The following is a 26,509-nucleotide window of genomic DNA, read 5'->3' as shown; positions in this document are numbered from 1 at the left end:
GCAGTGGCGGTCATAAATTTAAGGCGATGGATTACGACTTCGATAATAACGCATAATTATGCGACCTTGCTTAATCATTTAGTTTGTTTCATTTTGAAATGTACAAGATGCGTGTTTCGCTTTCTCAGTCTCGCGCATGTGGCTGCGAAATTTCAGCAAGACGGTTGTCTTTATGTTTCCGGTTTCCCGACTTCTGTGAACGGGGGACATCGGTTTACGACGAACTGTTTCTAGCGAACTTGTTTTAGTAGACGAGTATTAAAATCCGTGTGTAGCGTGCCTTTGGTTGATTCAAGTTCATTTGCCGAGCATAAATGTGTGGGTAAATCATGGAACGAAAGGGAACAAGTCGTAAGACTATAATCAATAGAATACATTTGCTGAACCAGAATCTGTCGTTGGCAGAGCAGAAACTGCTTGGAAGCCAGCGCGGTACAAATTTTTAAGGACTAGCCTTTGTTCTGATCAATTAAAATGTGACCAATCACGAAAAACAACTGAGAAAATGTATGATCGTATGACCATTGTTTGCGCGGAAAGGATCGTTTTAGTTCTCACAGCTTACAGCTGTTTATTACAGCTGAAATAAATTGAAACAATGACGTAGAAATCGGCGCTGATGCCGTTTTCAATCGAGAGAAGAAACCAACCCTGACCACTAAAAATCGAAAAATGAGACTTGCATCAGCTAAGGCTCGTAAACATTGGACAAGTCGGGATTGGCAAAGAATATTATTGTAGGACGAATCGAAGTACAGTAATTTCTCTCTAATTCGCGCTGAGATTGCGCTAAAAAATGAACAATTCGGAAAGAAGAACCTTGACATCTGCCTTATTCGAGCCTTGAGGCTAGTTTTTATAGTTACCGATTGTCCACAACTATAAAAAACGAGCCTCAAGGCTCGAACAATCGTATCTCCTCTTCCCAAATCGCCCATTTTCGTGCGCAATCTGAGCGCTAATTAGGAAGAAATTACTGTACAATCGTATTTCTTTCGATGGATTGCGACACGCGAGACATTGTTTCCTAAAAGATTCGCAACCACGATGCATTTCATCAATTTCTTTCTGTTTTCCTTTTCGTCTTAATCGTTTCGCCCGCTGCTGTACTCACGGTTAGAGAAACATTCCACCGGTCCGAACGAGATCGGGCTCTAATTCCCGACCTGCCGCAACTCGCGGCCGCGATATGTGTTTGTTATCTCAGATCGGAGGCTCCGTACCCCATCGAGCCCGAAGATTTAAGACCGCGCGACGGGGGAGGGGTGTCCGCGCCGAAAGCGCGGAGCGAAAGCGGCCTGCAACACGAGAGCAGGTCTATTAGATCCGACGGGAATCGCAATCTATCCGCGGCGTTCCGTTCGAACGAAAACGGGGAAAAAATCGCTTTCGAGTTGGAACGCGAACGATACACGGGAAGGCCGGCGTAGCTGGTGTTACGCAACCCGCTCCCGTAATCGATAACGATCCTCGCGATGCCGGGCTCGCTCGTGTTACGCCGTTACGTCAGCGTAACGCGTATTTTTATCCTCCGCGATTGACCAGCCGGCCGCGAAGGAACGCGCCTCGAGAACACACGGTTCTGCTCCTCGGCAAACGAAGAAACGCGCGGCGCTCCTCGATACCGGTATCGATCCCGGGGCCTCCGCGAGACGGGCCGATTTAATAAAGCACCCATGCAACGCTCGTATCCAGCGCGTTTTATTATCGCTACGCTCTAAATCTATCGGCGGATGGGGATATCGACGCGGCTTGATTTTACGCGGGCTCCGACACCGCCCCCCGTCCGCTCGCCGCTGCCCGCTCGGCGCCGAGGAGGAAACGCGTCCTGGGCATCGAACGGCGCCCGAACTCTTTGCCTCCCGCTTCGGTCCGCGTAATATCGCCGGTTTTACGAGCAGGCGATATCTTTTTCCGCGCGATATCGTGTGCTTTTCGGATTGTCGTGCCCATGAAAGAAACGCTCCTCGGAGCGGCGCGGCGCGGCGTTCTGCTCGGCTCCGCGGCGCGGCGGCCAGGGGCCCTCTGGATACACAGGACAGGATATACGGCCGCAATAACGCCGTGTTCCGCCGTATAAATCTGAATACCTACTCGAAACACGTAAATCACCCCGATAAAATCCGGCCCACGACCGCGTTTCCTCCGTGTTCAACGCCGACCGGGAACATTAACTCCGACCACCGGCAACTTTACGAATCCCGGCTACTCGGGGACAAGGGATCTAGGTCTTCGGCCGCGAGCTTTCAATCTTACCCCGGCGTCGTTCCGCTAACTATTGTTTGCGCAAAGTCGCCCCGGCGGGAGCGCGAGCGCCGTTTTCAACGATGCCTCATCTTCTGACACTTCGCTGGCCACGAAGAGGCCCGCCGAGAGGCGCCTCGCCACCGTTTGCCAGAAGATATCGGATCGCGATTCGTGGTACGATGACGTACGGTCGATGTTGACGGTCCTCGAAAGTGTTTGGTTTCCATTAGATCGGTCGCATTCGGTACGAAACGAGCGAATGACGTCGCGGAAAGAGACAGATGACTGTGCAACTCATAATCGGTTCTAATGATGGCTCTTGGTTTCGTATCCTTTGGAAATCTAAACCTTTCTGGATAAGCATTTGTTGGAGCACTGGACATGTTTTTCTCGGTAACTCAGATTATGCATCGAAGCCTTCATTAATATTGGGTTTTCGGAATATTGGATTATTTTCTCTCTTTTGAATACTCAGAAGTTTTTCCTTCTAGCATATAAGTTACAAAAACGAATCGACGCCGAGAGTCTCGCCAGAGTACCATTAGATAAACAATGATTTCATATGTATATAGAACAGAGTGCTCTTTGTCTTTAGGTGACGTTTTTGGTTTCGTCTTTGTGAATAGTCTTCAGTCTCCTGGAGCAATCAGGAGAGTAAAGACGGTCCTTCCTCGTACATCAAATTAATAAACTAAAAGGGATAAGTTTAATTCACTGCGTTTTACTTTTATTTATCTACCCATTTCCAATACGGAATGTTTCAGAATAACGTGTACGAAATTTCTTAATTTACGATTGTCGAAAATGTAGAGATTTATGGGGAATTTAGTCATTTGTTCCATTGCAATGTTAGCGTTGATGGAAAATATCAGTAATATATTCTGATCTATTGTTGTGTAACATAATCAACTTATGCACTTGCAATTTTATTAATAAGATGCATAGTTCTGATGTCGTCAGTATGCCGGCATTCGAAGGATTAATTTCGTAGATCATCTGCGTTCTGATTTTTATTCTTCCCGGCAACTTAAATTTTCGTGGAACGTGGTCCTACCTGATCTCAATCCACTTTACTAAGTTTTTGAAGACTCCAATCAACTGCTTGCTCCATCCTGCACCGAATACTGCTCGATAAATAAAAGATGTTTATTCAGAAACCATCATTTACAACAATAATTCGCGTATCCTAGTATGATGTACCTATGCAGCTATAGAAAATCATTTCTTCGATAACTTCACGAGAAAAACAACTTTAGCAGAAAAGAATTTTAAGTGACTGACTGCGTCGGAGCGTTCTTCGGGTTCCTTCGTAAGTCTCCGTAGCCAGAAGGGGTGCGATAAAGTACAGATCCGGATGAATTCTAACAAACCGCTGAATTTTCCATCGCGCCGCTCCATCGTATCAGTTGTCCGATTAGACCCGGTAAGGAATTAGAGAAAGCTTTCGACCCGTCGCGTTGGGTTAATCACCTCGGCCAAATGGACCCATTAAAACTCGTTTACGTTCTTAGAACCACGGAGGGAATGAGCTAGGTGATCGGAAGTCGGCTCCTCCCGAAGCCACGATCGGTTGTCGAGAGAGGTCCTGGTTGTTTCTCTCGAATCGATGTGTGGTCCCCTTGTGCGGCGATACTCTCTCCAGCACTGATCCACGTAACAGTAATTGCGCGTGCAGCCTCGTGGACCCTCTCTCGCCAGCGGCATCGCACTTTGCTGGGACCGATAGGATTGCGTGGAAACGAAGAACACGGCACACTGTTCCCGGCTATCCTCCGATAACATCTCCGTTTCGTGGGCCCGCGATTCCGGGGACCGCTCGGACACGTGGTTACATTGTCGAGGCCCGTTGGACCGGGGCCCGGCTCCCTTTTAATGCGAGAAGAATTGGGGGCTTGTTAGAGGTGGATGGAGTTTGAATGCGCGTGATTTATGGCCGCGCGGCTGCGAGGACGCCCGGTTAATTTCGAGGCCGGTAGTTATCGATGATTCTATTCGGGAATTGCCTTCGATTAATTCGGAGGCGGGCGGTGGCTCGTTCGCCGACAATGGGCCGGGACGTTTTCGGTGCGAGCCGAAATTTCGGTCTGTCCTCCTTTCGGGCACTCTTTCTTCGTCTCCGCTACGGCAGGAAAAGGGTATGGGACCCTCCGCATTATAACGGCAGCCTCTCCAAGGAGAGCCGGCCAGATTGAAGAGGGCTTCCGTCGCGCCTCGTATAACGCGAAAACCGTTCGAAAGTTAATTCGAAATTTATTCATGGACTCTACGGGACCACTAGCTGCCGACTCCTCTACATACATATATACGCGCTCGGGCATTATGAAGGTACACGTGGTCGGGGCGCGGTGTAGGCCTACCGGCGCCGGAACGAGGGTGAAGCCGAGCTTAAAAAGAACACACCGACCTCCTATGAATACGTAATTTTATTACGATTAAGAATTAAGTGTCGCCGATCGGTTTGCCCGTTCCTATGCGGCCTCCGTGAAATTCGCCCGGACGTATTCGATCCGTCCTCCATCGTGAAATTCGACGGACCTCCGGCTTTTAAATCGGACGAAACGTCGACGGACACCTTAACGCGACGAACGCGCTCGGCTGCACTCCCCTCGGAAAAATCACGGTGCCTCGAAACGTCGCGGTTTCCGCCGTATCGACGCGTCTCAGGTTCCTCGTTCTTCTCCCCCAACGCGCGACGTTCCTCCCCTTTTTTCCGCGAGTCGACGTCGCCGTATCTCCCCTGTTATGTATTATTTATGCCCGGATAGATCCCCGCAGAATGAATCTGATTCTTTCCGCGACTCGAGCAGACGGACGCGCCCGCGCCTGCTTCCTCGTGGAAATTTATTCGACACCCTGTATGCAAACGCTGCCTCCTCCTCCTCCTCCGTTTCCTCCTCCCCCTCCGTCATCCTCCTCCTCATCCTCTTCCTTCAGTCGCTTCTTCGAATTCTACCGGAGGCGAGGCTGCCACGATCTAGCAGCAGTCTTCGACGCCTGAAAAGAGCTCCACTTGTCCGATTACGTGACACCGACGTGTTCCACGTCCTTCTCCCCCTCTAATAAGTCTTTCCTGTAGATTCTATTCGTCGTTTGGTCCACCAACGCCAGTCAAAGGCTCGCGTAATTCGACGATTCAAGTTCGAGAAGCGTATCGCTGCGATTATTGCGAGCAGCGGGATGCAATCACTAGTTAACTGTTGGATTCCGGGTTGCCGGAGCCGAGGTCACAGCGCGTACCTATTAAAATTTCGTTCGTTTAGGTATGAACGTACTGCGTTAATTTAAGTCGGGATCAAATTCTATTCCCTTGTCACCAACGTTTAATAGTTCAAGTAGAGTAAACACAAAATATAAAGTTTCTTTTTCTTTTAAAAAATTATTGCGGTCGAGAAAGTTTTAATCATTGTAATTGTAAAGAAAATGGTACGGCAAGCGGTCAAAAGCAGAAAGGGTTGAATCTTCGTTTTCGAGATGGTAAAATTTATGTTAATCAGGTGCGGATGAAAATCAACTAAATTTAACTATTAAGAAAATATTTTTGGTCAGTGGTATTTGAATTTTAAAACAGCTTTTTAGCGAATAATAAGGTAAATTTTATTGAGGAAATAATTGCAATATGCTTTTAAACTTTTACACTAATTGTTAAACTATTAATTTGGTTACTTGGTAGCATAAGGCTGATAGGTTGTCGATACTTGCTCTAGCGTTTAGAAGAAGTAGAACAGGTAGGTCATGACCAGACGCATCGGCTGATCTTTATTTAACACCACGTGCATTCGCCTTCTCGAACTCTATTGTCTCGTAAGCGAGGTGTTAAATCTTAGCACTCGTATGATTTTATTGATATAACTGCCTGTAGTTCGGAATAAATTTTCAAAAATTATGATTTTGCTATACAATGTTGAATTGAAATGAAGACCATTATACTGCTGTCGAATTTTACAGGAATTAAAAAATAAAAGATTTTGTGCTTTTATTTATTTATTTTACATGATCACTCAGTGGTATGAAAACAAACATAATTAAAACGAAATGCCACTTTGACAAGAATAAACAATAAAGGGCTAAACCGAGAAAATGTTGTTCTTTTTTGTCGACTTATCTTTGCATGTAAATTCACTTCTGTTCCGCTTGTACTGGCAATTCTGAGTTATTCGATCATTTCCGTTGCCGTTTAACGAAAGTAAGAGTAAATCGTCCAACAATCCATTCGAGACCAATGTTACACCAGGTGTGTAACAATTATGGACAAACGAGAAATGTTGGCTCCTCGAATTTCCAAATCGAATTTCCAAAAGTCATAGACCTCGGTTAAAAAATGCTACGTGACAACGTCGTTTTTTAACGCAAAGTTTATTTTCCTCGTCAAGATGGTAGGTTACCGGCAAAAAAATTCGTGCCAGCCGCGATAGATGCGCAAAGTTCCATTGCGCCTAAGCAAGTTCCATCGGCCATCGTAATAGGAACGCAAAGAGACGAATTTCCAGGACAGAGTTGGCGTCGCGAGTCGCCAGGCATTCCTCGGCCGTCAAAGATGTTTCTATTTCTCATTCTATCCGTCCCTTCGTGTTGCTTCCCGTGCAATTTCAGCGGCGCGGCCGGCCGTTCGCACACACACGCAGCGAGCAGAAAAGAACGTCTCCGCTTGGAGTCGCGTGCGAAGAAACTATCCCGCGGATACGTGACGCGAATACATCGGAGATGCTAATTGCGGGTAGAAAGGGCAAGCACGGAGGAGCCGCGAGTCCAGGCCGGGTAAAATATCGGGCGTGGGTCCGCGGGGACCGAACTTCCCGCCGGATGGGACTCCTGCAGCCCCTGTCCGATGTAATTACAAGTTTCCCTCGCTCGTCAGCCGGGGGGCAGAAGCGACCACGGTTTGTTTCCGCGTGCGAAAAACGCCCCGAGGCCTCGCAGAATCAAAGAGATGCTTGTTCGGCGAAGTTCGGCCGGTCAGCGGAAGTTTCAATCGTCCTGCGATGCGGCGGAATATAAATCGCGCGAGCAATCGTTCGACGCGAGCGCACCGGAAATTCCTAGCCAGGGAAAAGTTGGTCGATCGGCCAGTGGCCCCGATCCGGGCGGACTTTGGGAAACTTTCCGCGACCCTTTTTCCCGGAGAATCCACGGGAAAGTTCCGGGGCCGAGCTGGAGGCGAGGCTCGCCGCCAGTTTGCGATCGGCGGCGGTACGGTTTTACGACGGCGGAACACCGCGTGACCCGGGCACCCAACGAGCCAGTAACCGGCCCGAGTATCTTCTAATGATCGGGCCGATATTGCCCGGGCAACGTCGGCCGAATCTTCCCGGGCGACGATGCACAGCGGTCAATTTTGCCGGAAAGCAGAATTATTTTCAATAACTTATGTTTGAGGACATATAAGATTTGTCGAGCCAAGACAAAAATTATTTATATTGTCTGAAAACAGAATAACTAAGACAGTCTGGACAAATTTTGTTCTTTATTTACTTAATTTGTTTTCTTATACTAATGAGAATCTCGGAATGCGAAATAATATAGGTGCTTTTATACATTTTTATAAAAGTTATACACAAAGTTACGAGAATTCACCTATCAGTTTTAATAAATTTGAGTAATTTGCGATAGAGAGAGTTTGGCACTTACCATAAAGTGCTTGTAAATGTAAAAAAAACTGTACTTTTAGTTCTTTCGACATTTAAGACGTGGCAGACACAAGTTTTTCTCTAAAAACAATACCTCATTCCATAAATTCACGTATTATTATTATACGAAATAAAAAACTTTGTTACGTTTTTAAGCTATTGCGGTGTTAGTTACACGTAAAGATGAGAATTAATCACATTCTGTCTATAGTTTGAAGATAGCAGTATATTCTCATCCACCTATAAAATTAAATTTTTACCACTTACATTGTTTTCTACAAACCCTCATCAATTATAAATATTCTGAAATGGACCGAAATGAGCAGACAATTTTTCAGCACATCATTCTAGATTACTTACTTAAAAAAATAACACCAATTTGAACCTTGGAACTCACAGAGAACATTTTGGCTAGCTTTCTGCCATTTTCGTGTACGTATTCGCGGTGGGATCCTGTCGGAAAAGTCCTCGAGCGGGTTTCACGAGCGCTCGACGTGGTCACGGGCTCCCATGGAAATCGGGTAAAGACCGATCGGAATAAAAGCGCGGCCCGAGACAGCTCGCGGTTGCCGCGCCGTAGCGGCTGTGAAGCTGAGAACGCGTCGCGGAGAGGGAAAGAGAAAGGGAGCGGGTATGATTGAATGATCGAGCGAGCGAAGGTGAGTGAAAGTGAGCAAGAATGAATGAGCGTCGGAGAATGAATCGGGCTCAAAGCGGGCCGAACCGGGCCGGTCGGATCCCAGCGACGAGCAACTCGGTTCCGATCGCGTTGCTTCGGTGATCGTTTGATCGGGCACCAGACTGGTTGGGACGATTCAACGGCGACAGACTCGCGCGTCGGCTATCGAAAATTGGCAAGGATCCTCCCTGTCGTCCTTGGCACGTGCGAAACTCGAACAGAAGAATGACTCACCAGGATACGCGTAATGTTTAGTTCCGAGCGCTGCCCCACTGGAACAGAATGCCAGACGATAAATCCGATTTGAATATCTCGCGGCGTCCCAGCGACGAAATCCTTGACGAGATTTCATTTACTATTTTGCATCGCGAACAGAGACAAACTCGGGACAGCGAATGCGAGCGTTCTTTGCGAAGTCAATTTCGGCATTGCACTTTGGAGCTGCTGTACTTATACAGGATGTAGCGAAAATCGTGGAACAACCAGCCGGGTAGTGAAAAAATACGTCATGCAAAAATACTACGTGCAAAAATAAGTCGAGAAAGAAGAGTGACATTTTTTCATTTAAGATTTTGTTTTCGAGAAAACTGCGATGGAAGATGCATGAGGTTCGCGTTGTTTGTAGTATGATGGGAAGTGGAATTGATGTCTCATGGCCAGACGCGCCAGTTGATTCCTATTCAGTAGTATTATATCTTTAACCTAATTTTTTTCGAAAACGGAGCCTTAAGAGATCATTTCGATGAATTTGTCATCATGCGTAAAAATTACCGAGATCTATGAAACGCATTTTTTTAAATTTTCGTTGTAGACTCAGATAAAAAATGTGGAAAAACATGAGTTTCCTTTTTTTTTGTCATTTCAGGCAATAGCAAAATTAAAAAAAGAAACATTATAGTCATTGTCTAATAGACTAATCCTGTCATCTAAAAACAATTCAAGTCATTCCAGTTTCAAAAAAGTTACACCGTTTTTCAAGTGTCCTTGACCAGTTTAGTTGTGGCGCCTCTTTTTCAAAGCGGGCACCTATATGTGTCGCGAGAATCAAGCGATGACGAGTATACTCGTCAAACACAGAGTAAGTGTCGCTGTTGAAATATTGGATCGAAAATACGGTTTTATTTTATAAAATTAACAGTTTCGTTACTAATATTTACTTATTCACTCAACATTAACGCAAGAAAAATCAAATACTTATGAAAGTTAAAAATTCAAATCTCTGCTGTAGAGTGGTATTCAGCAAAGCAAGGAACGATACATAATAATACATTGCATGTCGAACACCACTGTCGCGAATTATTCATGTAATTATTCATATGTTTTATTTGTTTGTTTTATTCTCTGGTCCGGCCTCAAAATATTCTAAACATCTTGAAATTTCAGAATATGTTTTTGTTTTCACAAAAGTTACAATTTAAACAGCCAATGGTCACTACTTTTTACGCACGACGAGTATACTCGTCGCAACACAAAATACTGCCACTTGTCCATGACGGGTATACTCGTCAAACACAGTTAACTGGTTAATGGTCGCGTACTAAGTAACAAACTGGAAAATTTTATTGGTAGTTGGTATCGTTTGTGTATAAATTGCTTTTGGTACTTCATTTTTCATCAGTGTTAATCCTTAACACGTTCCGTGCCACGTGTACCATCGATGGTACACGCTTGCATGTTTACTTAATGAACTGAACAAATTGTTTACAAGAAATTTAGAACCGAAGAATCAATTTCCACCGCAAGAATGGGCGTTGATAAGTTTTTGTTACGTTGTTATGTGTACGAGAATTAATAATTGCACGTAATACATCAAGTTTTAGTAAAATATCAAAGTGTGAAGATTCGAGTAAAAAAAGCTCGGCACGGAACGTGTTAACTGGTTAAGTACATGGCCCTAAGTATATCTCAATAACCAGACTTTTTCTTTATCCACTGTCAACCCACCTACAAGCGTTTCTTTATTTCCTTCTCCGCATCCGATAAATGTATCGAAGGTAACACGGGATGGAGCAGCCGTACTTGCCGAGGGTAAACGGGTTAAGACTTTGCCGGAGATCTTTCTGAAATATTAGGGCGTCTGGAGCTGCGGAGCTTGATTCGTCGCATTCATCGGAGCGAGTTCTCGCTTACGTATGTTGGTTACGTGGCACCGCGGTATCGGGTTCGTGAATCGACTGGCTATCTTAAGTGAATAGACGATGATTACGAGTTCTCACGCATCCCCGAACACCAGAAGCCCCTCGTTATTTGTTATTTGACTCGCGAGCCGACCGATCCTATCGCCCGAGTGCCGTCTGCATGGTTATTCCGTCGAACCATTCGGAATCCGTTTCGCAGCCGTCTGCCGTGCCGCGCCGCGCCGCGCCGTTCGCTTATTTAGTTTCACAGTTGAGCCGATAATTGATCTTGTCGCGCGTTTCTCTACCTTTCCCGCGAGGATCTCGATGAAGGCTCTCGCGGATGTGGGAAAGGCTTTTGAGGGGACGTATGGCGCAATCCTCTTAGGGTCGGGTAAAACGAGAAACTAGGAGAAACGAGTGTCCCGTCTCTGGACGTCGTTGAGCGTTACTCAAACAAATTGCTCGTCAAAGGGACGAAGGGCGGGCGCGGGGCTGGCTCAATTTCATAGCTTGCAGTGCGCGCGATCGTTGTCCGTATGTTCAGGGGCCTGGCCGTTTGTTTGCGATAGGTTTGCTGGAGGTTTGCGAGAGGCCAGCGGCGACTGCGACGGCGACGGAAAACGTTTCGCCCGGCGGTAATTGCAGAACGGGAGGTTGCGCGGCGGCGGCCCACCCCTCCATCCGGTTTTTCATTTGGCCCCTTTTAGTGTCGACCTTAAAATAAACTTTGTAGCCCTGCGTCGACGTCGGCCGGCGTCTTCGTCCTCCTCCTCCGCCGCGGTCGTTGTCGTTCCCGCGGGTCTCTGTACTTCTCTCGTCCTCGAACCTCCCTTCTCTACGCCTCTCTCTCTCTCTCTCTCTCTCTCTTTCTCTCTCTCTCTCTCTCTTTCTCTCTCTCTCTCTCTTTCTCTTTCTCTCTCTCCCTTCCGCGCCGTCTCTCCTCTCTTTACGCCTCGTCACGCCAAGTCGACCGAAGAAGCGCGGCAAGGAAATGAAAGAGGGCTCGAGGCGGGAGGAGAGAAAGAGGAGAGGCGCCGCTCCGAGAGACACCCCAAAGAGTTACAGCTTTCAATTTAGTAGTGCAAACACTCGCCGCGAGTTAATATCTCCCTTCCATTTCCTGCTCTAACCTCGTCAACTCGGTCCGCGAACGAGCCCGTGAAACTCGCTGCCCGCTGTCCGGAACTCGAGTCGCGCGAGTCATCCTCCTCGGGAACGATTAAACCGAGCTAACTGGACCGTGCTGCTAACCGAATCGCGTCACTCCGCTCGGAGCCGCGTCCTTGTCGTCTTCGTCGTCGGCGAGCACCGGGGAACGATACCTGCCCGCGACAGCGGCGATTACGTGTCCTTGTTAATACGGCGACGCAAATTGGATACGGGCTGATTCGAAGTTGGACGGGCGAGACAGCTCGCGAACCCGGTCGATTACCCGCGAACGGGGGCAACTCTCGTTATCCTATTTCCGAGCCGAGCGCTTCGAAGTTTCGCGTTTGTTTCTTGGATCCAAGAGGCTGCGCTGCGACCCTCGATTCGGCGGGATCGAGGACAAATTGTCGAATCGCGAGTTATCAAACCCTGTGAATGCCGGGAGGTGTGTTACAAATTATTTTTAAAATTAAAGAAAAAGAAATTTCTTCGTGGTTCTGACGGGGCGAGTGTCGAAAGATCGATCACAGTACTCTTTCTAGAAACCAACTGCCTCTTGTTCTTTAATATCCGAACTGTAAACATTTTTGGAAAAGATGTATCATAACTGAGTACGCTTAGAATCATTTCTAATTTCGTTTATCAATTTTTTTAGACACATTTTTAAGGTAGTTCTTCTAGACACGTTTTTTATAGATCTCAATGAAACATGTGAAAATTTAAATGAATTCTTAAAAATTGAATGGTCAATAATGTTTATACTCCGGGTCTGATTAGACCCGAGCTCCGCAGTCCGAGTATCACGATAGTGCTGTGACCTTGGGTCGTTTGCCAACTTTTTGTTTCTTTCTCTCGGGCAGTACCGAATCTTATAAATAAGATCTATTTAGGAAGCTGTACCTGAAGATGGCAATACCTGGTACAAATTGCGCATTTATGAATATGGAATTATATTTACTTATGGAAATAGCTTTAATACTTTTCACTATTCGAACTTTCAATTAGAACTTTTATTTCATTAAAGAAGGTATAAAATATGTTCTCTCTCTATGCGATGTCTGTGTTAACTGACACGATTCAACACGTTAAAAAGACAAAATACAAAATCACATGCCTTCGCGATTAAATCATATCAGGTGGTAAATAAAAGACTATTTGCCAGATTGATTTTTGTATTCAATCTATTTGTTGAAATTCAACAATGAGTACCTCGAAAGATCCTTAACTCCCCTTATAGATTCACTCAAATTTTCAAAATAATGTTATTAATCGTATTTGTTCATATTTGTAAGTACTGTTGAAAGGATAACTGTTGCATCAATCACAAAATTCAATTTCATACGTATAAAATGCATTTGGTTATATAAAGTGGAAATACAATGGGTTAGAAAAACTGTATTAAATTTTGCGTTAATTTGGCTTCGCGTGCAAAGGGTTAACTTTCTAAACATGTCTCAACGAATGCACCTCGTCGCAACAACTTCGAGTTGTTTGCCATCGCCTGGAGTTTGTCCGTTGAAGTAGCTGAAACAAAAATTCAAAATGCAAATTAACAAAATGCGGAGTAACGTCAGTTATTATCTGTCGCTAGTTTCCCGCGACAACCAGAATTCTCTTCGTGACCATCGCATCCAGTTCGCGTTAAAATTTTCTCATTTGGGCGAAGTTTGCAAGGGTGGTATACAGGGAACGACTGTGTTGCAGGTCGCAGGTGAGCCTTGAGGATGTGATCGAGAATGCCCGCAGGACCGCGTGAGATCGTGATCGCCCCGAGATGGCCGCGACGCCAGTTCCTTGTCGCGTTTCAACGTGATCCCTCGAGGAGGAGCCAAGAAGGAGTAGGCGGAGGCGGCGGAGGAGGCTGAGGCAACACTCGGGACAGTGGACTTGGAGGAGCGATGCGCTGAGGGCTTGCCTCGAGCGGCTTCCACCACGGAGGAGGACAGACGCAGACAGCCAGCGCGCCGAGTCAGAATGGAGGAGGTTCGGGGCTCGCCGGCGCGGCGGCTCTCGCAAATCCTGGACCCGATCGCTCGGCTCGCGACGGATTTCGGCTCGAGCTCGGCACCGTGCAGCCCCAGACTGGGGGTCCGGGCGCACGAGGCGTCGGGCACGATGGTGCAGGCGGCCGGGCCGGCCGAGTCGGGGGCCCGCAGGCAGCCGGAGGCGAGTCGAGGGCTGCCGAGCGGGCCGGAGAGCCCCCGACTGTGGCCGAGGCAGTTCCGGCAGGCGCCGGCCCCGCCGCCGCGGCCCAGACACGCGAACAGCAGCCAGCACGGGGCCCAAACCGGCCACCAGGCCCCCGCGGCCACCAGCGGCAGCGGCAGCGGCGGCAGCAGCAGCAGCAGCAGCAGCAGCCTTCAGCCGCCGGTGCACACCAGGGACTCGCCGTACGTGAACGTGCCGAATCTGCTCTTCCAGAAGGAGAACAAGGGCTTCTCGGAGACGGCGAGGAGCGCCGGCTACGTGGAGCTCAGGGAGACCAAGCCAAAGTGCAGTCCGTACGACTTCACGTCCGAGCCGTCCGGCCACGTGGAGTACGCGGACAAACGGACGTTCGCCGCGCAGACCGACTTCGACGGCTACGAGAAGGAGCAGCAGCACGCCGTCGGCCTCGCCAGGGCCAGGTCGAACTTCGACCCGGGGCCCTCGCCCCAGAGAACGGCCCAGCAACACTTCGACCGCGCGTACTCGTTCTCCGGAAGACAGCCGGAGCCGCCAACCCCGGCCAGAGTGTTCACGGAAAACCGACTGTTCCTCGAGCAGCAGAGGAGCACCGCCGTTCCGGCGGGCTCGGACGCCAAGAAGGAGAAGCTCGAGAGCAGACCCGCTTACGGCTCGTCCAAGAGCTTCGATGGATACTCGACCGCCGTGGAGGATCTTAATTGGCAGGAGAGGTGCCTCGAGCTGCAACTCGAGCTACACAGAAGCAGAAGTCAGGCCACCAGGGTGCGAGACATGCTTCGCGAGAAGGTGAGTTTGTTTACTTTCTTCGTTTTCGCTCTTTCTTTTTGCGCTCGCGGACGCAGCCCGATCTTCTCGCTAGGCATCTCGGGATGCAAATAGGAACTGGCCAAATGTACAAGGGGTCTAGAAGTCGGACTGAATCTTGCTCTCGGTTCAGCGAAATGCAGGCTGGTTCTGTTGCTAGGCATATTGGTATGCATAACAGGACTATTCGAATGTACAAGATATTTAGAAATTAGGCTGAAATCTTCGATTATCTTCAGTGACATGCAAAACGATTCATCTGATAGAGATCTCAAAAGCATAGGTAATGTCTCCCTTACTGACGCTCAGATTGTAAAATGGATAATTTCGGAAGAGGAGATACGATTATTCAAGCCTTGCGGCTCGTTTTTATAATTGTGGACAATTTATAACTACACAAATAAACCGCAAGGCTCGAATAATCGTATCTCTTTTTCTCCAAATTGTCCATTTTTGTGGTCAATCTGGGCGTCAATTAGAGACATTACTTTATTTGGATATATGTAGAAGGTGTTGCGTCCTCAAATATCGAAGTTCGTGTACCGAATTGAGCAGATTGCAATGGAACAAATAATAATGTATTTGAAACTTTAACAGTCTAATAGTTTAAAGTTTAATGAGATATCGCGCTGTGAAATGTTAATAATGCATTCGGTATATAAATGTAACCCGTTCTTTCTTCCACCGCGTTGCGACGCGTTCTGCTATGTTCGTGATGTATCGTGCTCGTTGTTACCTCGGTTGTTATTTCGCATGTTCTAATTGGTCGTAGGTGTGTCTAATAATCGTCTTAACCTTTAATTACTACACCCATTGAAAGTTACGTAACCACTATTAGCGGTCTCGGAGACCGCTAATATCTGTTACGTTATTATTGACACGAAAGTGTTAAATAAAAAATCAATAGTCATTACGTCAATGATGATAAGGTGCGAGTTCTATCGAGTAGAAGCAAGCGTATTAAAAACGTTCCACTTTTTACAATTTTCCTTACAACTATAGATAAAAATTATGAATGAGAATAAATAAATAGTTAGTAATAGTCTCACAGACCGAGACATAGTAATTAACGTAAGTGCAAGTGTGTGATATTGTCTTCGAGGAAATTTTTCTTTTTTTCTACAGAATAACAAATTCGAATTCTTAACCAATTAGCTGTGTTCGACGAGTATACTCGTCATGGAGAAATGGCAATATTTTGTGACACGACGAGTATACTCGTCGTGCGTAAGAAATAGTGACCATTGGCTATTTAAATTGTAATTTTAAGGAAAACAAAAATATATTCTCAAATTTCAAAATGTTCAGAATATTTTGAGGCCAGTCCTGCACGAAGTTGTTTACATTGTTATAAAAATAATATTAGAAAAGAATCACGGTGTTGGTGTTCGACGTGCAAAGTGCCATTATATATTATTCCTTGCTTTGCTAAATACTATTCTCTCTACAGCAGCAATTTGAATTTTTAACTTTTATAAGTATTTGATTATCCCTGGGCTTTTCGTTTATTATATATATGGTATATGTTAACGTCAAGTGAATAAGTAAATATTAGTAATAAAATTGTTAATTTTATCAAATAAAACCGTGTTTTTGATCCAATATTTTAACAGCGACAGTTACATTATGTTTGACGAGTATACTCGTCGTCGCTTGATTCTCGCGATACATATAGATGCGCGCTCTGAAATGCAGGCGCCACAGCTAACTGGTTAAGAGCGTCTTGCCGATGAATTCGCTCAGAGAGAACGCGAAGTGTCCCGATGTCACGCGCATTTTTGGGACCGTCGAGCGTCCAAGCTATCCCATCCGACCGTGACAAATCTCACGTTGGGTCAACTCGAGATCGGAGACAAGAAATAGAAATCTAGCCAGCGCCCGTTCGAAGTTCACGCGATCAGGATGGGTTAGGGCAGCGCGCGGCCGGGAAATTGCGTTACCGTTGCACCGGCACCGGTCTGTGAAAAAAGGCAGCCGGACGAGATGGCTCGACTCTCCGCTCTGCCTCGTCTCGACCCATATTTTCCGGCGGGTCCGCGGGGACCAATCGCGTCAAACGATCCGTGACTAAACCAATAAGCGATCCCGTTCCGTGCCGCCGGCGAAACTGCCGCCGCTGCCCGATAACCATTCTGTTTTCCGCGTTACCTCGTGTTCGACGATCGAGTGGAGGGCTTCCGTGAAACGAGCCGGGTCGGGCTCGGAATCGCTCGGTATCGCTGCCCCTTCCTGCGGAAAATTCATCCGGCCAGAGCGCGACCGATTTCCGGATTTCCAGCTCCGCCGCTACGTTTCCATGCGTCAGCGGCATCGCCGTCCAACGATTGGGATTCCGCTGCGCGGGATATTTCTGTTTATCAACGACACCGATACGATCCGAAGCTATTCCGCAGTCTGCAAATTCCAGGACAAAACTCTTCTCGCGTCGCCACGATCTTTCCATCGCCGGGTCACGCTCTCGCAGACCCTTCCACTTATTCCGTCATTTTCTGGCTTCCTGCGAAAATATCGCGGCCCGTTCCCTCCGCAGCTATATTCCTCTGCATCGACGCGAAAGTTCATGCCGGAGGGACCGTAGAGCAGCATGAGTTAGTATTTTTCAAGATCCTATCGAACGATGAAGCATCACAGCGAAATCTTTTCTTGCGAAAATATGGGAGCACCGTTCTAGATCCGCGTTTCTCTGCGTCAACGGAAAAATTTACGCGAGAGAGACCGTGCAGCTGAATTTAAAGTTGTTCGAGGCCCCATCGCGAGAGGAAGCGTCCCGGCGAAATCTTTTCTTGCGAAAATGTCGCAGCATCGTTCCAGATCCGCATTTCTCGGCGGCGAAGTAAAAAATTTACCCGAGCGAAATAGAGAGAGAGAACGAGAGAGAGAGAGAGAGAGAGAGAGAGAGAGAGAGCCGTATAGCGGAAGCTAAAATCGATCAAGATCCTATCGAAAGTAGGAGGGTAAAAAGAAGCATCCCGACGTATCACGGTATCGATCGCAAATAAAATTGAATATGGCGAGTGAAATAGTTGAAAGAGCCGCCATTCGCGATACGAGGCGGAATATACGGCTCGCCGCGCCGCGGAAAGCAGGCTTTAGCCCATTCCCCGTTCTCCTTGGCGCGCGCGCTATTCGGATCGAAAGCGATGTGGAACCGGTCCTCGTTACGATCCAGGAACGATTTATATCGTTCGCGGGCGGTTTTATTCGACGCCCGACATACGTCAAATGAATTGCAGAAGGGTCAACCGTGTCGAGAAACGAGGGGGGGCAGCGAACGGCGGGAGCAAAGGGAGGGAAAAACCGCCGCTTAGGTACATACGTCTTTAGTATGCACAGTCACGCGTCACGATTTAACGCGGCTACCCCAGATAAGGCACATAGCCGACGGTGTATGGGGTGCGGGGGAATGGTCTCTTTCGTTCTTCAAAACCCCCTCGTGCCTCTTAAACGGAATTGAATCACTTACCAGACAAGGAGTCTCCGCCAGGTATCGTTTATGCCCCGTTGTTTTACTCCGCGCGAATCTTCCCCCCTCCCTCCCTCTTCTTATGCCGTTAATTAGCTCTCGATGCGACGGCTCGCTACGACTTCCGCTTATCAATCTTTCCACATGTGCCCGCTAAAGTCTTGTTTTCATCGCGAAGGTACGAACCTCGCCGAATTTACTTGTGCTTGGGCGAATCGATCTCTTTGCACAGCACTGTATTACATCGTATCTGATGTACAAGCAACTGTGCCAGCTATTTTTTGCGTTCCTTGAAACGTTAAGTTCCGAATAACAACTCCAAAAATTCCGACAATATCGATATCATTCTACGACCGTCGCAGATGCGCGATGTGTGTTCTTTATCAGTTCATGATAAGGTACTGCAACAAATTTTGAAATGAACAGTATTGTTTAGCTAAACGCAAGAAAGTTGTATAATTAATTTGTTTCAATTGTCATTAATCAAAAATACTTTATGTTTGAATTGTTTTGACTCTGGTAGCGAGCGTGTTAATGAAAGCGAAACTTTAAAGTTAAAATTTGCCGTAGGAAATATTAGTGCGACTATTTTGTATATTGGAAAAATTCCTATTAAGTTTATTTCAATATATTAGGATACACATGAATTTTGAAAACTAGTCAAAAATTAATGTCACGATATCTTCTATCATCTGCTCTCCATTACTTACAGAGTCACCAAAAATTCGATGGTCCTAAGAGATTAACTTTAGAACTAATTAGAGATTAAAAATAACTGATCTGTCTCGTCCAATAAATATTGTAAAATCGCATTCCTAAAACATTATTCCAACAATTATTTAAACAAAGCAATTTAGACAATTATTTTTAATAAAAGTATGTTTGTAATTCCAATAGTCCTAATTATCGGAATTCGACCGCCAATGGTACGTTTAATGTTAAATAGAAATACTGCAGTTTTTTATCTGATACGACAAAAGCACACGCCTGTTCGCCAAAACCTATAAACGTATAAATAATTGAACGATCGACTAAAAATTCAGAAGTCGAATCAATCGGTTAGTTCGAATGTTGGCTCGCAACGATGGTTAAGAGAACGTTAAGAGACCGAGCCTCGGGCAGCGAGGATTCCGGGATTTATAGAGTGAAACGGTACTGGGAAGAATGGAATTCCGTGGCAGAGATCGAGCGAAAGAGCCACGTAGGGTTACAGGTCACCGAGTCGCGCTCGATGGCGATTCCGTGGCTGGTCTCCGGCGTTCCTCGAACTACCGGGAACTCTATCCGCGGTCGCTCTCCGGTTCGTTACAAGGTTCTGCTCTAACGAGACCCGGCGCGGCCTCGCTCGTTTTGCCTCGCTTTGCCTCGTTCGCCTCGCAGTTGTAAAATCAGCTGACGCGAGAGCTCGGTGAGAGGCGGTCTCGAGCCTCCTTATCGGCTTCGTATCGCGCCTCCGAGCCGAACCCCGTTACGCGTTCGCTTGCATCACTCTCGGATCGTTGTCCTGATTGACGTAACGTTTGTTTACAACGCTCGCTCGCGGCCGTATTCGTTCCCGGTGCTCGCGAGTGCTCGAACGGAGTCGCCGCGGTTCCGATTCGCGGCGAGCCTCGTTCGCGCTGAATCGAGCCGGTTTCTCCGCGAGAACGGCTCCTTACGACCGGCCCTAATTACCAAGTTCCCGCGTAATGTTTAATAACAACGCTTCCGATGGGAAACTTCCACGGCACTGCCTATGTTCGTTAGTCGCCGCTCGAACTTCTTTGTTCGCGCGCTTGTTACCGCCGCGGCCGCCCTACCGCGGCTAAATATGAACGAATGGAGATTGGATTATCTCCAGCACGGAATCGCTGCCTGTGGGAAACCGCGGCGCGCGATTTTTTTTCAGATTTATTCCTCCGAGGGATGCAACGAATCTGCTCCGAAAAATCCGCCGCGCCTGCTTTTATTCGTTCGGGAGTCGGGCACGAGTCCAGGAACGAATTGTATACTCCAATTAGTTTCATCGAGTGCCGAGGATGCAATTCCCACCGATCTCCCCGGTCGTGAAAGGCTGCAATCTCCGTGCACCGAGGTTGCCGCTCCTCGCTCAAGGTCGGCCGCCGCATATCCCTCGTTTCCTGGTCTCGGCGCGGCGCACGCAATTACGGACGATCGTCTTAGTGCCGGGGTCGCGATCGCGCGATGAATTCGCGTGGTCGATCGATGATCGCGCGATGATCGTGCGAGCCTCGGCGCGCGCGGCGGAGGCTCCCTTCGAAATTGCCCACGTGCTCCGAGAGTCGACCTTTCGTCGCGTGACAAGAGCCTACATTCCTTGTTCACGGTCGCGCCACGGAAATAGTTGAGCCGACGCGGTTGCGGGGGCGGTTGCGGGGATAGCGAGAGGGTTCCAGGGAGAACCGCAGCCCAACTATCCGGCGTATCGCGCTCTTTAATGCCTCTTCAAAGGGCATTAACGAGTAACAGCCTCGTAAAAAAATTAACAGCACTCGCGCGTTTCCGGCGCGATACGATTTCCCGGAAGGTTCGGGGCTGTCCGCACCCTAGGCGACCGCGGTCGTTACGGAAAAAATAACGGAATAACGCGCGGCCGCAAGGCGGGGATATTCAGGGTGGTTCATCTAAACAACGTTTCCACCGAAATATCTCCCCCAATAGCGATGAAGAACAAAAAATGTTCTTACATGAGATCTGACGAATACAATGCAGAAAGTAGTTCTTTCTCGGGGTTATTTGTTTCGGAGTTTTCAAGATCAGCGATGTCAATATTTAATATCCTTTTTATCGCATCGTGTGGCTGACGTTAAAATACATTCAGACGCGTATAATGACTTTACCTTGTCTTATCTGTTTTATTGTTCGTTACACGACGCAGTAAAAAGACTATGCACTTGCATGCAACTTAACATCGATTATCTGGAGAACTAGGAAAAATGACCTTAAAAAAATCTACTTCCTCGCATTGTATTCGTCTTCGATTCCGAATCGGGACATTTTCTGCATCGTTATTGGAGGAGATATTTAGGTGGATCGCCCTGAATAAGGGTGCGTTAAAAAAGTCTGGAAAATGAAAATGCGAAGGAACCACGGCTGATCGGAGCTTCCCGGGAAAATCTGCCGCTATCGCCTCGACGATCGTTCGTTTTCCGGTCCGTGACCGTCTTCCGCGACCAACCGTCTCGAATTATCTCCGCCGCGGAAACGCATCGCCGCTAACGACCGCGTAACCCTCGCGCGCTCTCGAATCCGCGGCGAGATTTTCGTGGGGCTCCTTGCCGCGCGTTTTCCAAAGCCGAGAGCGTTGTCACGCGTTAATGCAGACAAACTACGGGTGAAAAGGGTGAGAACGGAAAGGCTGGCGAGCGTGTATGCGAGTTCGACCGAGGGTGGCGAGTCGGCGGATGAAACGTTGACGAGAATTCGGCGAGCCGCGCTCAGTCGGAAATTATACGGCCGCCTCCACGGGCCCGCCATCGCCATATTTCGACGTTTTTGTCTGGCCACCCTTCTCTCCTCCCTCCGCCGGTCTTCCTGCCTCGGTTTTATTCCCACCCCCCGAAAACATCCAGTTAAACGGGGAATCGGTAAATACAGCGCGTCGGACCCGCCGATCAGCGTGTTTCGTCGCCTCCTCGATTCTCTTCGTTCCAATTGTTTCTCCCTTTGATCGCGGCAAAGCGGCGCGATTAATATCGATCCACAGCGAAGCGTCAGCAGGAAATAACTGGATGAAATTCATTGTTCAATTCTGTCGGCGGTTTTTAGTTGAGCTTTGTAATCGTGCGGAAAATAAAATGTCGGACCACGGAAAAGTGAGAGTGTCGAATATATACTTTCTCGTTGCTCCAGCAGACTTAGAACTTTGTACCAAGCTAACGTGGTATCTGCGTGTATATTTCGGATGTAAATGAAATTCTTTATGCACTGCTCGCACACGATATACTTTATTTCGCCTTTATTTTTGACCGCTCTCGTCAATCACTTGAGATATCACTGTATTTCCTTGTTTTTGGTAAAGGTATCGCATAGACCAAAATATTAAACCTTTGAATTCGAAGCGAATTTAATTGTAAATCTAAAAGAATTTTTCCGACTTATAGTAATTCCTTTTTGTATGACAAAGTGCATTTTATGCATATGAAATTGAGTTTTGTGACTCATGTAACACAGTTACGCTTTTAATATAGATTTCTTAAATCTATACTTTGATAATATAAAAATTATCTTGGAACATGATATAACAATTTCAGTCTCGGGTGCAAAGGGTTAATAATATTTATTGATGCCGGTAGATCCTGATGTATAATGGAACAGCCATTGGAAATTTCTTTCTAATAAACAGACTGCTGTTTTCATCCATTTCTGATAAAAATGAGTAGATGAAACACAAAACACTGGCACTACTATAAAAATTCAGTAATTTCTTTATATCATTTATAACTCGTTAAAGTTATTATTATGCAGTTCCTGTTGCAGTTCTTGTTCCCGACGCATAAAATCTTTATTTTGCATAAAGATCCGCGGTATACTAATAAATAATAAAAAAAATCGACGATAACGCGACTATTCCAAATGAAATATAAACAGCGTAACATCTTCTCACGGAAAAGCTATCCTAGCCTCGGCGTGGCATCAAAGAATTCTGTTTCGAACAAGGAAACAGATTACCGTGCGGAATCCATCGGACGGAATAATGGCCGCTTCCAGCGTTTGTTTACCGCGTGCCGGGAAAGTTTGACGTTCGAAGGCCGAACCACGAAATGTCCCCGATTCGATGCAGCATTCTTGAAACGGGATGACAGCCGCCGGATCCTCGGACGTAAATCGCCGCGCGGAACAAAGAGACACGCGCATTTAAACGGGCGGGCACAATAGCGCGCACTCCGACATCCGAGCGGAATAATACATGCAAGAATCCACAGAACGGTAGGAAAAGGGTCGTCCCGTTTCCGACGAATAAATTACGAGCAGAACGTTCTCCAGGAGCCGTAGGTCCGCGTGCCGCGTCGCGCGGTATTAAAGCCAAGAAGCATTATGCTCCGGCGAAAATGCCGCCCCGTCGAAGTGCCGCGAAGAAGTTGATGCAATCTTCGCGGGGGAAGAACATTTCGCGAGAGTCGACTGCTCTCGTCGGCCATTCGGCCCCTTATGCCCGCGTATCTTTCCTGCCGGTTTCAAGTGTCGTTTTGCATAGATCCGGGGCCGGGTTCTCCGGCCGAGCAATGCCGCGAGGCCGGACGAGAGAGCCTCGTCTTAATCTTCCTTAGAATTTCTAATTTACTGTCGGCCCTAACTTGGCCCGGCGTTCCTGCATATTTCGTATCAACTTCATAATCCTTCGACGGAACGGCCTCTCCGGCCCCCGGCCGGGGTATACGAGTGCATATTTCGCGGGAGTTCTGCTCGATATACCCGAAGTTATTAGAATTTAAAAGAGGCCGGGAAGGTCGGCCGTGTGCGGCGCGATAAATTTTGATTGGCCGTAAATTGGATAAGCTTTATTGGATCGGGGAATTTTCGCGGGGAAACGGTTCCGCGTTCGTGTCGGAGCCGTCACCGGTTGACACGGCAGGGGCGAGATCTTTTCGATAGTTGTCGGGGCCGGCGTTAGGCGTTCCGATGGCTGACTACGGATAATGCGGTCGCCTATCCAGCCGTGACACCTGTGAGAGCTTAAATTGCGGGGCCAACGACGGATCGCCTCGAAATTACGAACAATCGCGTCGCCCTGCCGACACCTCGTTATCTACGACGATGACAGCGCGCGGGCCTGGGCGGGCCTGGCCGGGCCGGGCTCGCAAACACCGGCGCACGTGCGTACCGTGTGCATAGGTACCCCGGCTAGAGATATTGTTCGGCCCGTCCTATTAATATTGCATTCCGTCGGAACGGTGTGTACAGCGCCGCGTCCCACATATAAAGTCCGTATCAATATTGATTCGCTGCCGACGACGGCGTGAATGGAGGGCCTCCGAGCAAACAGACGGGCCTTCCGCTGCGCGGATTTCAAAAGCCTGCTTCTCTCTCTCGGCTCGGTTCGGCTCGGCTCTGCTCTGCTCCGCTCCGCTCCGCTTCTCCTCGTCGCGGGGCGATGCGGGACGACCCGGCTACCAGCAAGACCACCTCCGATCCGTGGGGAAACTCCTTTCCAACGTTTTCAGACCTATTTACGGATGAAACGGATGTTAACTTCGCCTCGCTTCTCGCACCTCCTCCCTTCTTTCTCCTTCTCTTCTGCCTATGCCTCCGCCTTCGACGCCGCGGGAGCGGAAAGGATATTGAGGACTTCAACGCCGAGCCTTCTGATTGAGCATTCGTGACGCCCTTTCACGCACTTTCAACGAATATTGGAAATTGAAGGCTCCTCCGCGGGTATTTTCGTCGCTTCGGTGGCCGCGCTTTCTCTCCTCCCCTTTATCCTCCTCGTTTCTGTTCAACCGATTCTACGCTGCCGTCGACGCATCCTCTGCGACAGAGGCTCCTCGTTCCGAGCGTCAGACGTGTATCGACGATCAGAGCTCAATAATCTGTGAATCTAAAGAGATGAATTGTTGATGTTCAAGCTGCCGTAACTTCGTGGAAAAGAATTGCATGGCGGTGTTCATTTTTATTTATTTAGTTAGTTATTCTTCTATGGGAATAACCCATTGATATAGCAGGAATTGATATATTTGATTATAGTAAATGCCGCTCGCCAGATAGAAAAGACGTCATTAAACCTTCTTTATTATATCACGCTTAAATTAAAGCTTGAAAGCGGCTTACGTAAAAGAGTGGTGACAATTTTTGACGTTCTTGAATTTTATGGAACATTTAATTCGTTCTACATTATCCACAAATTAACTTTTTTGTCTTACATCATCTCTGCTTTCAACGGATATAATATGAGTCATCATAAATATACACTGTGACTTCGGCATTTTACACTACGCATTTTCGAATTAAACCACTGTATATATTACATTTCTGTAATCGAAAGGGTATTTTACCAGTTTAATTAGTAAATAATAACAATAATCGCGGTACTACTTATTCGGTATTTGCTACCATAATGTCGACAGTGAAATAATACTGATTCTACATCTGTGCTTAAAAGTAGTTCGTAAATTACGATGAAAATAACAGAGAACTAAAAAAATACCGATACAACACCGATATTTTACATTTCCGTAGAAATGCTTGATTTGAAGCCTAAAAGCTCACCTTTTCCAACGGCTCCGCACGATGTACGGCTCGTCGATCCAATTCCATCGCACTTCCGGCCAGCCCGCCGCATAATTTCCGCCAGTGAATTTCGACTTACCGCGGGAAGCATCGACGAGTAACAACAATCGGAAGCGAAAGTCTCCGAGGAGAAAATGCGACTATTGTGCCGGGAACTTTTGTGCTTCGTTTCCGATCCGGTGGTGAATGAAGAGAATGAGCGCACTTGGGCCTAGCAGCAGGAGGCTTGGCACGGGATTCAACGAGGCCGCACTTGGCGTTCGCTCGCAGGGGTTCGCGTCGCCGCGTTTGTAAAACACGCTCCGGAATTTCGGTAATTCCGGGGCGGGCGTAACGAGGCGTTTTGTGTGGCCCCCGACACCTTCGGTGTTTGCGTTCCGCGGCTCCATTGAATTTGTCGCGCGACGCGAATAAAATTCGGCTGCCGGAATCGGGCTAGAACACGCGGATAACAATTCACCGGCGAAACCGTGGCGACGATGCGCCCGGATTGCGAAACGTTGCATAATTCCCGTCGGCCAGCCGGAGCCGCATCCGAACGGGGTAAAAACGTCCGAGAAAGAAAACGTAGCTCGCGTGTAACGAACGCACGGGGTTCCGCGAGACCGGCCATCGGAACGCGGCGGACCTGTCCGGGCTTTCGTGACCAGAACAAAGAAGTTCGGCGTCAGGCGGCAAGACAAACGACGGGACGCGACCGCGGAATAATTGCACGGGCAACGCCGCGCAAATAAAATAGACCGAGGAAGATCGTGGAAACCTTAAACATCGCCGGCAGACATCATATACTGGAATTTCTGGACAGTCCATTAGCCCCCGGCTCGCGGCCCACCCTCTCGAACTTTCGGACCGTTTCCAAGAATCTGAATAACAAAGTCGGAAGTGGAAGCGTTTGCTACCTTGCAGGGCCACTAGTCACTCGAGAAATCGTTTGTTGTAGTTTACTGCATAGTAATTGCTTCGTAAATGCAATCTATCCTGGAGTTACAACTAGCAGTGGCAAAGCCAC

The 26,509-nt window shown here is 47.7% G+C and overlaps 1 protein-coding gene across 3 annotated transcripts in view; it reads left to right on the top strand.

The window, feature by feature from the left end:
• The window catches only part of LOC117219918 (uncharacterized protein CG43867), a 167,865-nt gene that overhangs the window by 8,011 nt on the left and 133,345 nt on the right, over nt 1–26,509 (top strand). For all 3 annotated transcript variants that reach the window (XM_076524847.1, XM_076524845.1, XM_076524846.1), the window contains exon 2: nt 13,524–14,792. In XM_076524847.1, coding sequence (XP_076380962.1) covers nt 13,794–14,792 — 999 coding nt within the window. In that variant the 5' untranslated portion in view covers nt 13,524–13,793. The remainder of the gene's footprint in view (nt 1–13,523; nt 14,793–26,509) is intronic.

The sequence above is a fragment of the Megalopta genalis genome, chromosome 10 (genome assembly GCF_051020955.1).
Source record: "Megalopta genalis isolate 19385.01 chromosome 10, iyMegGena1_principal, whole genome shotgun sequence".
NCBI classification, from domain to species: Eukaryota; Metazoa; Arthropoda; class Insecta; order Hymenoptera; family Halictidae; genus Megalopta; species Megalopta genalis.
Note: the sequence above shows the minus strand (reverse complement) of the source record. Positions and strands in the feature narration are given on the sequence as shown.